This window comes from Elaeis guineensis, chromosome 12 (assembly GCF_000442705.2).
Source record: "Elaeis guineensis isolate ETL-2024a chromosome 12, EG11, whole genome shotgun sequence".
Taxonomy (NCBI): Eukaryota; Viridiplantae; Streptophyta; class Magnoliopsida; order Arecales; family Arecaceae; genus Elaeis; species Elaeis guineensis.
In genome coordinates this window covers 2,856,171-2,867,662 of record NC_026004.2, presented here as the reverse complement: position 1 = coordinate 2,867,662, position 11,492 = coordinate 2,856,171, and the positions used below count along the sequence as shown (strand labels likewise).

The 11,492-nt window shown below is 34.8% G+C and overlaps 1 protein-coding gene across 4 annotated transcripts; it reads left to right on the top strand.

Moving 5' to 3' along the window:
• The first annotated feature begins 427 nt into the window (after positions 1 to 427).
• Positions 428 to 6,681, top strand: LOC105055794 (GDT1-like protein 2, chloroplastic). 4 transcript variants are annotated; one of them, XM_073246864.1, is made up of 10 exons: positions 428 to 775; positions 1,325 to 1,465; positions 1,720 to 1,809; positions 3,487 to 3,534; positions 4,516 to 4,612; positions 4,956 to 5,116; positions 5,702 to 5,767; positions 5,969 to 6,019; positions 6,138 to 6,356; positions 6,452 to 6,681. In XM_073246864.1, exons 2-10 carry the CDS (start codon positions 1,394 to 1,396, stop codon positions 6,602 to 6,604), a joined length of 957 nt encoding a protein of 318 aa, XP_073102965.1. In that variant the 5' UTR covers positions 428 to 775; positions 1,325 to 1,393; the 3' UTR covers positions 6,605 to 6,681. The 4 variants fall into 4 exon arrangements, with proteins under 4 accessions (XP_073102965.1, XP_073102966.1, XP_073102963.1 ...); XM_073246862.1 differs by having other exon boundaries at positions 431 to 775; positions 1,643 to 1,809; XM_073246863.1 differs by having other exon boundaries at positions 438 to 775; positions 1,325 to 1,484; positions 1,626 to 1,809; positions 6,138 to 6,242; positions 6,357 to 6,681.
• Positions 6,682 to 11,492: the final 4,811 nt, after the last annotated feature.

The following is an 11,492-nucleotide window of genomic DNA, read 5'->3' as shown; positions in this document are numbered from 1 at the left end:
TTATTTTCTATCTATAAATGTCATCTGGAGACAAATTAAAGTTTCATAGATCATATTTTTTTCTAAATAATTTTTAATATTTAATAAAAAATATTAAATAATAATATTATATTATTAAATATAAAATACATTCATACGTACAAATATCAATCGACACTAACATTTCATGTTTTCAAACTCTTCTTTCAAATAATTTTTAATATTTAATAAAAAATAAAAAATATTAATATTATATTATTAAAATGTGAAGTTTGCTCATTGAAAATATTAATTAACACTAATATTTCGATTGAATGATATTTTTTAATTTATAAATAATAAATAATTTTTTTATAAAAAAATTAGTCCCATGACAGGTTTAAAACTAGATATTAATAAGACAAAGCTCGAGATCCTCCCTTGACGCACTTTATCGTTAATCTAACACGTGGCAGATCGTGCAAACTCCTGTGGCCTGTCACTGCTCCTCATTCCAGCGAAATCGAGCGTCCGAACTCCATCCAATTCCCTCCTCCGGGCTCCAGCTCTCTTTTTTTCAAATAAAATAAAATCCACATGAAAAGTTTGAAGCTGTAACACAAGAATTAGGATTAGCGTTAGAGTTGAGGGCGAGATGAGGAGGGAATTCTAATCTAAGAGGAAGGCGAGAAGGAGAAGATGCAAGGCGGTAATCTCCAGTTCCAAGTGTTCTCGAGTGGGAGATCCCCTCCTTTAACCTTCTTCGTTTCGTCCCCCTATCTTCTTGATCGGAGATCCAGGAGGAATTCGATCTCTTGTAAGGCTATTTCTTCTTCTTCTTCCTTGTTCTTCTTCTCTCTTTAATTACAAATTATTATTTGGCGGAGTCTCGATCTTCTGTTGTCTTAATAACTGGACCCATTTAAGTTCTTGTAACTTTTGTTGCTAAGTGAACTTAATAACTTCCTGTTTCATCATAGATATTTCGAAAAGTTGGTAAGTCTTCCCTCTTTGATTACAAATTTCTTAGTTGTCAAACCTAAAATCTACTGTCTTCTTAATTCCTGAACCTATTTCGACCTCATAACATCTATTTCGATGTATTAATTGGTGAAATTAAGCAGCAAAACCTTCCAATTTCGTCATACGTAATGTTAAAGTTTCAAATCTTTGCTTTATTCTATATATAAAATATATATAGGGAGAAAAAGGGAAAAGAACTCAACTTTGTATTACTTGTTTAACCATCCCATTCCAGAGAATAAGCTTCTCTTTTGATTTCTCCAAAACAGTTTTGCAATATGATAGCAACTTATCTTTTGAAAAAATAATGGTGGTAAATTGGTAAATGTTTGCTTGTCTGCAGTAAGGTATAGATGCATACCCAGGTTGAAATCAATAGGTAGAATCATCAGAGTTCAAGCATCCAACGTCAATGTCGGATCTGGGAGCTATGGAAGAGAAGGAGAAAGAGAAGGCCACAGCAATCTCATGGATGGTTCTACTAGTGAGACTTCATCTGGATCTTAAGTTGTTCTTCATTAATTCTTAGTTTTCATAATTTTCCTTTGATCAGCAGTTAGAAGAAACTTTAATCTTTCTCATAGTGTATAGAAATGACAGAGCAAGCTCACATATATATATATATCTATCTTATGAAATGGCAGAGATAAACCTCTTTCAGGAGTTCGTTACCAACTATCTATTGCCGGTGTGCTACTCGTGTGTACATTAGCATTTTCACTTGTTGTTTTCTTGAAGGGAGGCCCTTCTGCACTTGTAAAGGCACTTGCAAAATCAGGCTTCACAGCTGCATTTACTTTGATCTTTGTTTCTGAAATTGGGGACAAGGTGATTAACTCACATCAACTTGTTCTTTCTTGTCTTGTTTTGGTGGAAGACTACTGGACCTATTTTACTTCAAGAACTACTTGACATACTCACCAATAGCTTGCCAGGCTGTTATTTTTCCTCAATTACACATTTATTTTGTTGATTATATTCATTTCATTCTCTAACTTGTTTCCTGCAATTGTTTCGCATTTAAAGTATAAAAGTAATGCGCTTTTCTTGCCCCTCCTATTATTTTTTGTTTATTTTAAAGTGGAAAAGCAGTGTATTTTCTTATCATGCAGCTCCTGGATATTCACAAGTGTATCATCATTTTTTGTGCTCCTGACTGTTGGCTTTTAGAGAGAGAAATTTTCTGGTGTCTTTCTTTATGAATTTGTAGATCAAAATTTATGGGCCATTTATTATAAATAATTCTTTACTTATAACACTAGATCTCACATTTAGGTTGCTTGTATGCCTTTATAATTGTTGCCACTAAACTCCAGGAGTTACTCGGTTGGATACCGAGTAGCTTGCGCCTTGCTCTCTGATGGAGATTGTGTCTACAAAATGCCCTCTTGCTAAAATTTATTTGACGGGGGATTCTCCGATGCTTATGTTAGCCGGAGTTTAGGGAACAGTAGAGAAACTATAAAAGTAAGAGCTTATCAAGCCAGAAAAAGCTTACCCCGGTCCTTCTCTTACCTCTCTTTATATAGAGATGGGATGTGCCGTTGCTTTGTAACTTCTGTCCCTTGAAGTATGGGAACGTGGGACTTATCGAATTCAATGTGGGTTTAGTGGGCAATTAATCTGGCCCACAATTTCTTAGTTTTGAGCAGTTAATGCTCTCGTCGTGCGTTGTAACCGTTCCACTGACTCCTAATCTTCCAGGATTTGGGTTTTGGTTTCTTAGTAAATACTTAGTTGATATCCGAGTTAGACAGTTGATTCGATACCGATATAGTTGTCGGTCTATGAGCAGTTGTGTTGCCCGACTAGTCTTTGAGCATTGTCAATAGTCATCTAAGTAGGTCTGATAATGTAGGCGGCAGTGGTCCTCAACTGAATTGGAAAGTTGGATCTCTACCTAGGTCGTAATTCCGAGTAAATGCCCCAACAATAATGTTTCTCGTTGTAATCCAATCCATAATGATGTTGACTCCTATGATTGTAGCTTCTTCTTGTTTCATAGTTACGTATATCTGAATCATTTTCTTTCAGTGATTCAGAATTATTGGAAACTATTAACTTGAATACCTTGAGCCATCTAGTTTCAGATGCTCATGTCACAATTCCTAGGGACATGGTGCATCTAAGTGGTTGCTTGTCAATTTTGGGATTCCAACTGGTGTACTTCACTATAGACACCTATTGAAAATTATAAAGATTTTAAGTTATATCGACAGTCACCTGAATCTATTAAAATACATGCCCTGGTTTTTGCAGACAAAGTTATTTCCATGATATGATATTGTATAAGTTTTTAGTTTAAAAAATTTAACTGCTCCAAATATTTTCTTTGAGAAATTGTAATGCTATTAATGAAATTCTGGAATTTCTAAGGATGTGTTGGATGGTAACTTTTATGGCTTGATTTCTTGAGAATGCATTTTTCTGAAATTTTCAAATATTAAATTATTATATGTACTAAGAAGAGTAGGACTAAATCTTTGATGCTTATTGTTATTGCAGACTTTTTTCATTGCTGCATTGTTGGCTATGCAATATGACAAAGCACTGGTATGTGATCCAGCCTGTTAATATTTATATTCTTTTCTTAGTTGTGGTCTCTTCCATTTGAATAGTTGTTTTACTTATGTATCCCCTTTTTTTTCTTTTTTTCTTTTGTGTGTGTGTGAGTTTGGGGGGGGGGGGGGGTTTAAATCCTTGTATATCCTATTTATCACTATTTGATGTTTGAGAAATTAACTTCAGTGTTAGTGTTCGAAAGTGAAGAAAATTATTGATGGTGAGATTCATCGTGCAGTTATATTGCGTCTCTTGAACAAAAGGATTCTGATATACAGGAACACATTACATCATAAACAATCAACATTGGAAACCTGCATTATGATTGCTTTCCACTGGCTACTTTTGTCCATTTATTATGGTTGGTGGTATATCAACTGCCAAAATACAAACAATCCAATGTGGGAATCTTTGTTAACATATTATATAAAGGATTTTCTAGTCCCCCTGCTACTCCATGAGTGTGGTTTACAGTTTGATTTCCTTGCTTTTGGTTCATATCATGACATATAAGCTAAATTCTTAATGCTTAAAAAAGATTCTAAGAATAGTTACTGTGTTTGTGTCCCTTCTTCAGCCACTCATTCCAAGGAGATTATTATTACTCTTCAAAACTCCAGAAGGATAGGATACATCAGGATTTTGTGCAACCATTTTGTTGAAATTTACTGAGACACAGAAATGTCTAAGAAGTCTTCAAGGATATGCAAACTACAAAAGAATGAGTGTGATATATTCATCATTTATTGCAAGTTCTAATATGTGCCTTAGTGTTAATTAACTCATAGACTAATTAGGCATATCTAGAAATAGCTATTCAGAAAATCAACATTTTGCAGTACTGGAGTTAAACCTTAGGTTAGTATCGTGCTACCATTTACTTTACCATGATATCTAGTGTGAAAGTGTATTTAACTAATACTTTTCTTTATTGGAGCTCTTTTTCTTTAACACTTTCTTGTCCATGAGCAGGTTCTATTTGGATCAATGGGTGCTCTTTCACTTATGACAGTCTTATCTGTGATAATGGGACGGATTTTTCATTCTGTACCAACGCAGTTTCAGACAAGTGAGTTATGAGTGGTATGCCTATTGAGAAATCCAGAGGTTGAAAATCAATTAAGTTTGAAGTAAGAGAAAAAATATTGAAACTAGAGAAATCTATTAAGGGACATTGTTTTTCTAAGGTTAATAATTCTAGAAGTTAAGAGATGCTTAAATATTGTAAACATTTTTTTTTTCTGTTGTACAATTTTTATCTTAACGGACAGATGCAAGTCCTTTAGCCCCCAATCCCTACATCTTGGTGAAATGATTTTTTTTTTTTTGGGTGGTAACACATGCATTTCCTTATCATGTTTCTGTTTTGGTCGATTCAAATTTCTATTTACTGGTAATATTGCTTTGTTTAGCTTTACCAATTGGAGAGTATGCAGCGGTGGCACTTCTTACATTCTTTGGTCTCAAATCAATTAAAAATGCATGGGAACTTCCATCAAATGCAAGTAGTAATAAGAAAGGGAGTTCTGACCTCGGAGAGCTTGTTGAAGCTGAGGAGCTTGTGAAGGAAAAGGTTAGGTGCCATATAGAGCCCGAGAAGCTTTCCTCCCTTTTCCAATATTTATATATATATTTGTTTTTTCCTTTCCTGTTTTCAAGTGAATTTGTGGAAGTGTATGCACCATGCTTGTTCATGTTGATGATAATGCAGCAATGCTAAGATCATGCTTAACTTTGTCACATATTTTCATTCTCAGTTAGCAAAATGGAGCCAGGGTCCGCTAGGATATGAATTTTCATGTATGAGATGGACTAAAACCTATGTCAGTGACTAGTTCCTGTGGCAGTGATTACTTCTGTGTGTTGTGACAAACATAATAATTTTATTTGCCTTTTTTTTTGGTTGTTCGGGGGGGTATCATGGAAAGAATAACAATGGTAATCACCTAGTGATGTTTAGTGGTTTGCATCGCAACAACATAGATTGCTTACCAATAATATGTTCTGTATATAAAATGACATACTTCTCTCTGTAATCCTTATTGTTCCGCATTGACTTCAAATAGTCATATGCTGTGTTTCCTACCATTGTTTATTGTCATAAATTGCTTTTTGTACCATTTGCTGCACGATAAATGGCATGTTGAAATGCCTTCAGGTAGCCAAGAAGCTCATGAATCCTCCTGAACTCCTTTGGAAGTCTTTCAGCCTTGTGCTTTTTGCGGTGAGCAACCTCTTTTCGATATTTTTTTTTCAAATATCAAAGTGAACAAGTACACATTATGTTTGCTTGACTAATGCTTAGAGATGAAGTAGAGCAAGGATTGGACATGATGTCATGGTAACTGCTAATGTCGCAACTTAGCTTTTGGATTCATTTGTTGATTATCGTCATCCAAAATTTAAATTATGAAACCATTTTCAGGAATGGGGTGATAGGTCAATGCTAGCTACAATTGCTCTGGGTGCTGCACAGGTGTGGTCATGTGAATGCACCTATTTTATTTTATCTGTCATTTATCGTGGCCAGCATGGTTAATTTCCTTTTGTGGTAGGATAATATCATTGATTTCAATTTGATGTTCTTTCTGTAGTCTCCTTGGGGTGTAGCTAGTGGAGCCATAGCCGGTCACCTATTCGCAACATCGATTGCAATTTTAGGTGGAGCATTTCTAGCCAACTATATTTCAGAGAAACTGGTTAGAGAAACTAAAACTTTTTTTTTTTGGGGTGTTGTTTTGTTTTGTGCTTGCAAGTTAATTTTAGGTTCTGGAAATAAGTTCCTTTGTTCATATGGAATTTCCTTTGATCAGGTTGGTTATTTGGGTGGAGTACTATTTCTAGTTTTTGCTGTGGCTACACTCTTTGGAGTTTTCTGATATGCAGTGCAAACAAAATTATTATGCAGCCTTCTAAGGAATTTTCTGGGTTCCAGAAAATAGAACACTGCAGCACAGCACAAGAACAGTTGGCCTACCCCAAGGCATATGGTTTTCTCCAAGATAATACCAGGCTAGCTTTTATTCAAAGATGTATGACAAGTAGTTTCTTTATATCATAATCTGTAGTTGCGATGGAATCATAAGTGCCAAAATATTATGTTAATTCTTTTTATTGGAATGAAGAGACATTAGTCAATTGCTTAGCACTGAAGTGCATGAGAAATTTGACATCGTACAACTAGGTTGGTCAGATTATTGTTTGATGTCAAACTGCATAGTGGTGAAGTCCATATAACATTTGGGTAAGGATCATGATAAATAGGCAAGCCATCAGACAAATTGAATATCTGAAGGACTGGATTGACACGATCACTGACTTTTTAATTTCTTGAAATCATCTGATAGCTTTGCTTCAGTTTTTTTTTTTTGGGGGGGTCATGCATATAGTCCGATCTCTGGGATTTTTTATTCTTCCATTTACTATGACTGGTTGGAATGGGTGGGATGGGTCCCGTGAAACGAGCAGGATATTTCAGCTTGCATTCTTCCTTTTCTCCCTTATTAACAGAGTCCACACAACCAGGCCTGGGGCTGGTTTTTTCCTTCGGTTCATGAATGATGTTAGAGTATGAAGAAAAAGTACTAGATATGGTGCATGAGAAAGGAAGTGTTAGTCCATATCAGAAAAATTCTGGGGTTTGAACGATTTCAAAGGAATGATGTTGAACAAAAATTTAGCTTGCATATATTGGTAATTTTTGTGTTCTCAATTCTGGGGTCTGGTGGATGAATACGTGCTCACTATTTGGTATATCTAACATCAGAAGCAACAATTGCTGGGCCATACTTTTTTGCAGGCTGTAGTATCCTTGTCTGAGACTATAGCTTGAGAATTTATTTGGAGATTTTATAGGGTGGCTGCTGGAGTGATTTTGGCCTGTCTATTGGTAATGATGCCTTTTTTTTTTTTTTTGTTTTGGTGATAGATGTTGGAGAATGTGACCGAGGAATGCGTTAGCTTCTGCTTCATAAAATGATATTCTCTAAAGATTTTTCATTGATACATGGCATATCTAAACATTTATGAAGTTCATGAATGCATTAGACTCTTTGTTAAGAATATGAATTGTAAGAAAAGTGCTGCATGAAGCCTGAAATATATCAGCTCAAAATGTTTCAACCTTTCATTGATAGGCCGGGAAAATGCTGCTGTAGATCAGGAGGTTCGGCCTACGTATTAAATGTATCAAGTCAAGCTGATGCCCGTGAAATCTGGATAATCTCTAGACTCCACAGTTGCAAACTTTTATAAAGCTCCGAGCAGCAGAAAAAAAGATTGAGATCACATGAAATGAGTAGACCTATAAAGAGTAGTAGAAATATACATTGTCATTGATGTGGAAAGCTAAGCTCACAGGATATGGTCATACCATGTTTTTTTTTTTTCAGACATCTGGTCAAAGTTCATGCTTTGTTTTTGGTGCAAGATAGTCAATGGCGGTATCTGTCAGGTAAAACGAGAGGACTAGAAAGTGAGTTCATGTGGGTTAGGGCTGAGCAAATAACTGGAATTTGAAGGAACTCATTCAATCCGACTCAATAAATATCGATTTCGATCAGGTGAAAGACATAAATTGGGTAGAAAGAAATTAAAATTTATAAAAAATTGATTATTTATGGTTGAATTCGATTTCTACACTTTTAAACCATATGAAACCAAACTCAATCCATATATTTTACAAACTCATTTTTATTTTGGGATGGCGTTGTTTAGATTTCAATACCTTATTCTAAAAAACACCGTGTCATTCATTTGAATTTATAAAAATATTAATGTTGAATTATTGATGGAAGCATATCAATTTGACGCAATTTTAAAGTGAAAGCTTTTATATGTAGTTACTTTCAGATGAGTAAATCTTCTCTTTTTCTGTTTTATTTTATATAATTTTGAAAATAAGCTCAAAATTTATAACTCGTAAGGTTTAGATTTTTTTTTATATTAAATTAATAAAAAAAATAAATAAGCTTAAATTGATTAATATTTGGCTTAAAATTAATATTGGGTAAATATTGAAATCTAAACCGACACAATCCATCCAAATTCGCTGCAAACCATTCACTGCAGTATCAAACAGTTTATATATGATAAATGGTCAGGTTGAATTTTTTTCAATCCGATTAGAATCGATTGGATAAAATTTTTCTTTCAATCACTGAATCCAACCCATGTATGGGTTCATCCATGTTCAAGGTAAGTGTCACGCCCCCGACCCGAGATTTGAATCGAGGGTCATGGCAACCGCCGCATACTTATAGAATACTTTTTCCATAAGCATGCAAGGCATCTCATCATGATATCTTCACAAATAGTTAAATAATTTTTTTTTTTTAATAATCAAATCTTAATTCAAATAACAAATCAAAACTTAGTGTTCAAAAGAAAGTAACTGTCTGACAAAGTCAACACTAAAAACAAAACTAAAGGTCTTGAATCAATTCTGAGAAAAATCCTAAATCAATGAGTTAACTCCATCTCTAATCGCTCTCCCAACCGAAATCCCACATCATGCTAATTTTCTGGATCTGTAAGAAAAACATAAAACTTATCATGAGCTAAATAGCCCAGTAAGCAGTGTATACCTTTAACTGAATAATCAGGCAAATAATACTATGCATAACAAATCAATATGTAATTTCATGAATTCATAATCATACTGTCAATCATATTTAGAAGTCAATTCATCATAATTTCTAATTATGCTTTTCTTCTTAATTTCATCAATTTCTTAAATTCTTCTTACCAACCATGACTATGACCACATTATCCCTGTGGCAGGGTCATAATACCGCGTATCTGCTTGCGGTGGGCTGCGAATCATCTGGCAGCCAAGTCCTTTGGAACCGCTGGTCTAACTGGCGGTTTTGTCGCTGGTCTATCTGGCGACATGTTGCTGGTCTTACTGGCGACGTAAACCCTCAGGACAGTCAATTGCCAACGTATATGCCCCTATTGGCGGGGTCCTCAACACAGTCAGGTTGTCAATTTCATATTGTCTTCCAATTCATATATTATTTTCAAGAATAATAAAATTAATTGATATTCGAATCAAATCAATTATAACATTCTTTGAGATCATATATCATCATAATAATTGCTCAATAAATAACTTCAATCATAAATAATTTTTCTACAATTAACTTTCATCATAAATAATTTTCAGCAATTATTTCAATAAATAATTTCAATCGCAAGCATGCATAAATTTATTTAATTCGTAATATACCAGATAAATTCAGTAAAAGTAAACATTACTTACCTCAAACGCATTTCAAATAAATCCATATAATTCTATAAATTTCTTCCAAAAATTCTGTTCGCAGATCATATCGCGATATCCCATGATCAAACATCCACAATCCTATACAGAATCAATTTCAATAATTAGAAAGAATACGAATACCATATTTCAACGGTTTAGATTGGGTCCGATCATCTAATTTTATCTAATCAGAATCTAATTAGGACCTAAATGATCCAAAGTTTGACTATCAGATCAAATCAGATTCGAAGTGATAGGATCGAGGTTTCTTCATCGATTTCATAAAATCAAGTGGAGAGAGAAAATCAGAGGAGAGAAAATTCATGAGGTACAATTCAAATTGATCAGGTGACACAATCCAACATTACGATTGGTCCAATATCTCAATTGATGAAACCAACATGATCAAATCAAATCATGGCTAGATCGGAATCATGGATAATCAAATCTAAAGATTCATGGTCTGATTAAGGTGGGTGCCAGTACGCTGTCTGACAATCATGGATCAGGATTCTTTATTAGAATCAGATCAGACTTATTAAAAGAAATTTCTTCATTCACTAACCTTTTTTAGAGAGAGAATCAATCAAGAGAGAGAATATTTTAGAGAGAGAAAATTCTAGAGAGAGAAAATTCTAGAGAGAGAAAACTCATCTTGAATTCTTCAGACAATATGATTCAACAAATTCTGATCGATCAGATCAAATCATGCTAAAATTATCATGTGGATAATTAAATAAGATCATGAGAAATAAAATCTAAAAATACTTGATCTGATCAAAGTGGATGTCGGTGTACCGTCCGACGATCACGGATCAAAAATCCATCACGAAGATCATTTAAATTCATCATCATTCTTCTCAAAATTCTAGAAATCTTAGGAGAGAGAATCTAGAGAGAGAATTCTAGAGAGAGAAAGTAGAGAGAGAAAGTCCAATTCTAGAGAGAGAAAATACCAGTTCAGGCTGAAGAGAGAGGGAAGAGAGAGAAACTCTCTTTCTCATATTTTATTATTTATATCATTATTTATTAATTAATTTAATAATTTTTCTTTTCTTTTCTTTTCTCTCTCTCTTTTTTTTTTTTTTCTTTTTCTTCATGGAAGAGAGAGGAGAGAAAATCCTATTTATTATTATTATATTATTATTATTTTATTTTTCTTTTTTTTTTTCCTTTTCCTTTTTCTTTTCTCTTTCTTCTTTTTATTTTCTTTTCCTTCTTCTTCTTTTTCTTTTCTTCTTTTTCTTCTTTTTTTCTTCTTTTCTTCTTTTTCTTCTTCTTCTTCCCGCGCCGGAACAGAGGACTCTTGTCCTCAAGCCTTAATCGGCCGATCGGGCCGTGGCTGCCACGGCGGAGGCCGACGGCCGACGGGCCATCTCCCCCGGTCATGGAGGGAACAGGGCCGGCGGTCAATTCCGATCGCCGGCGCCGGAGATTTCAAGGAAAATAAGCCAAAAAAACAGAGTCTGTTCCCGACCAAAAATCGGCGACGCTCGTCGCCGGCCACCGCGCACAAACGCACGGGGGAAAGAGGAAGGAAGGGAGGAAAAAGTGAAGGACTTACCACGACCTCCTGGGACCTCGTCGGAGAGAAAACACGGTGAGGAACCAACTGCGCCCGCGGCTCTTCTTCGGAAAAAATCGGAGAGAAAGAGGGGAAGAAAAGACCGATGAATCGATTCTA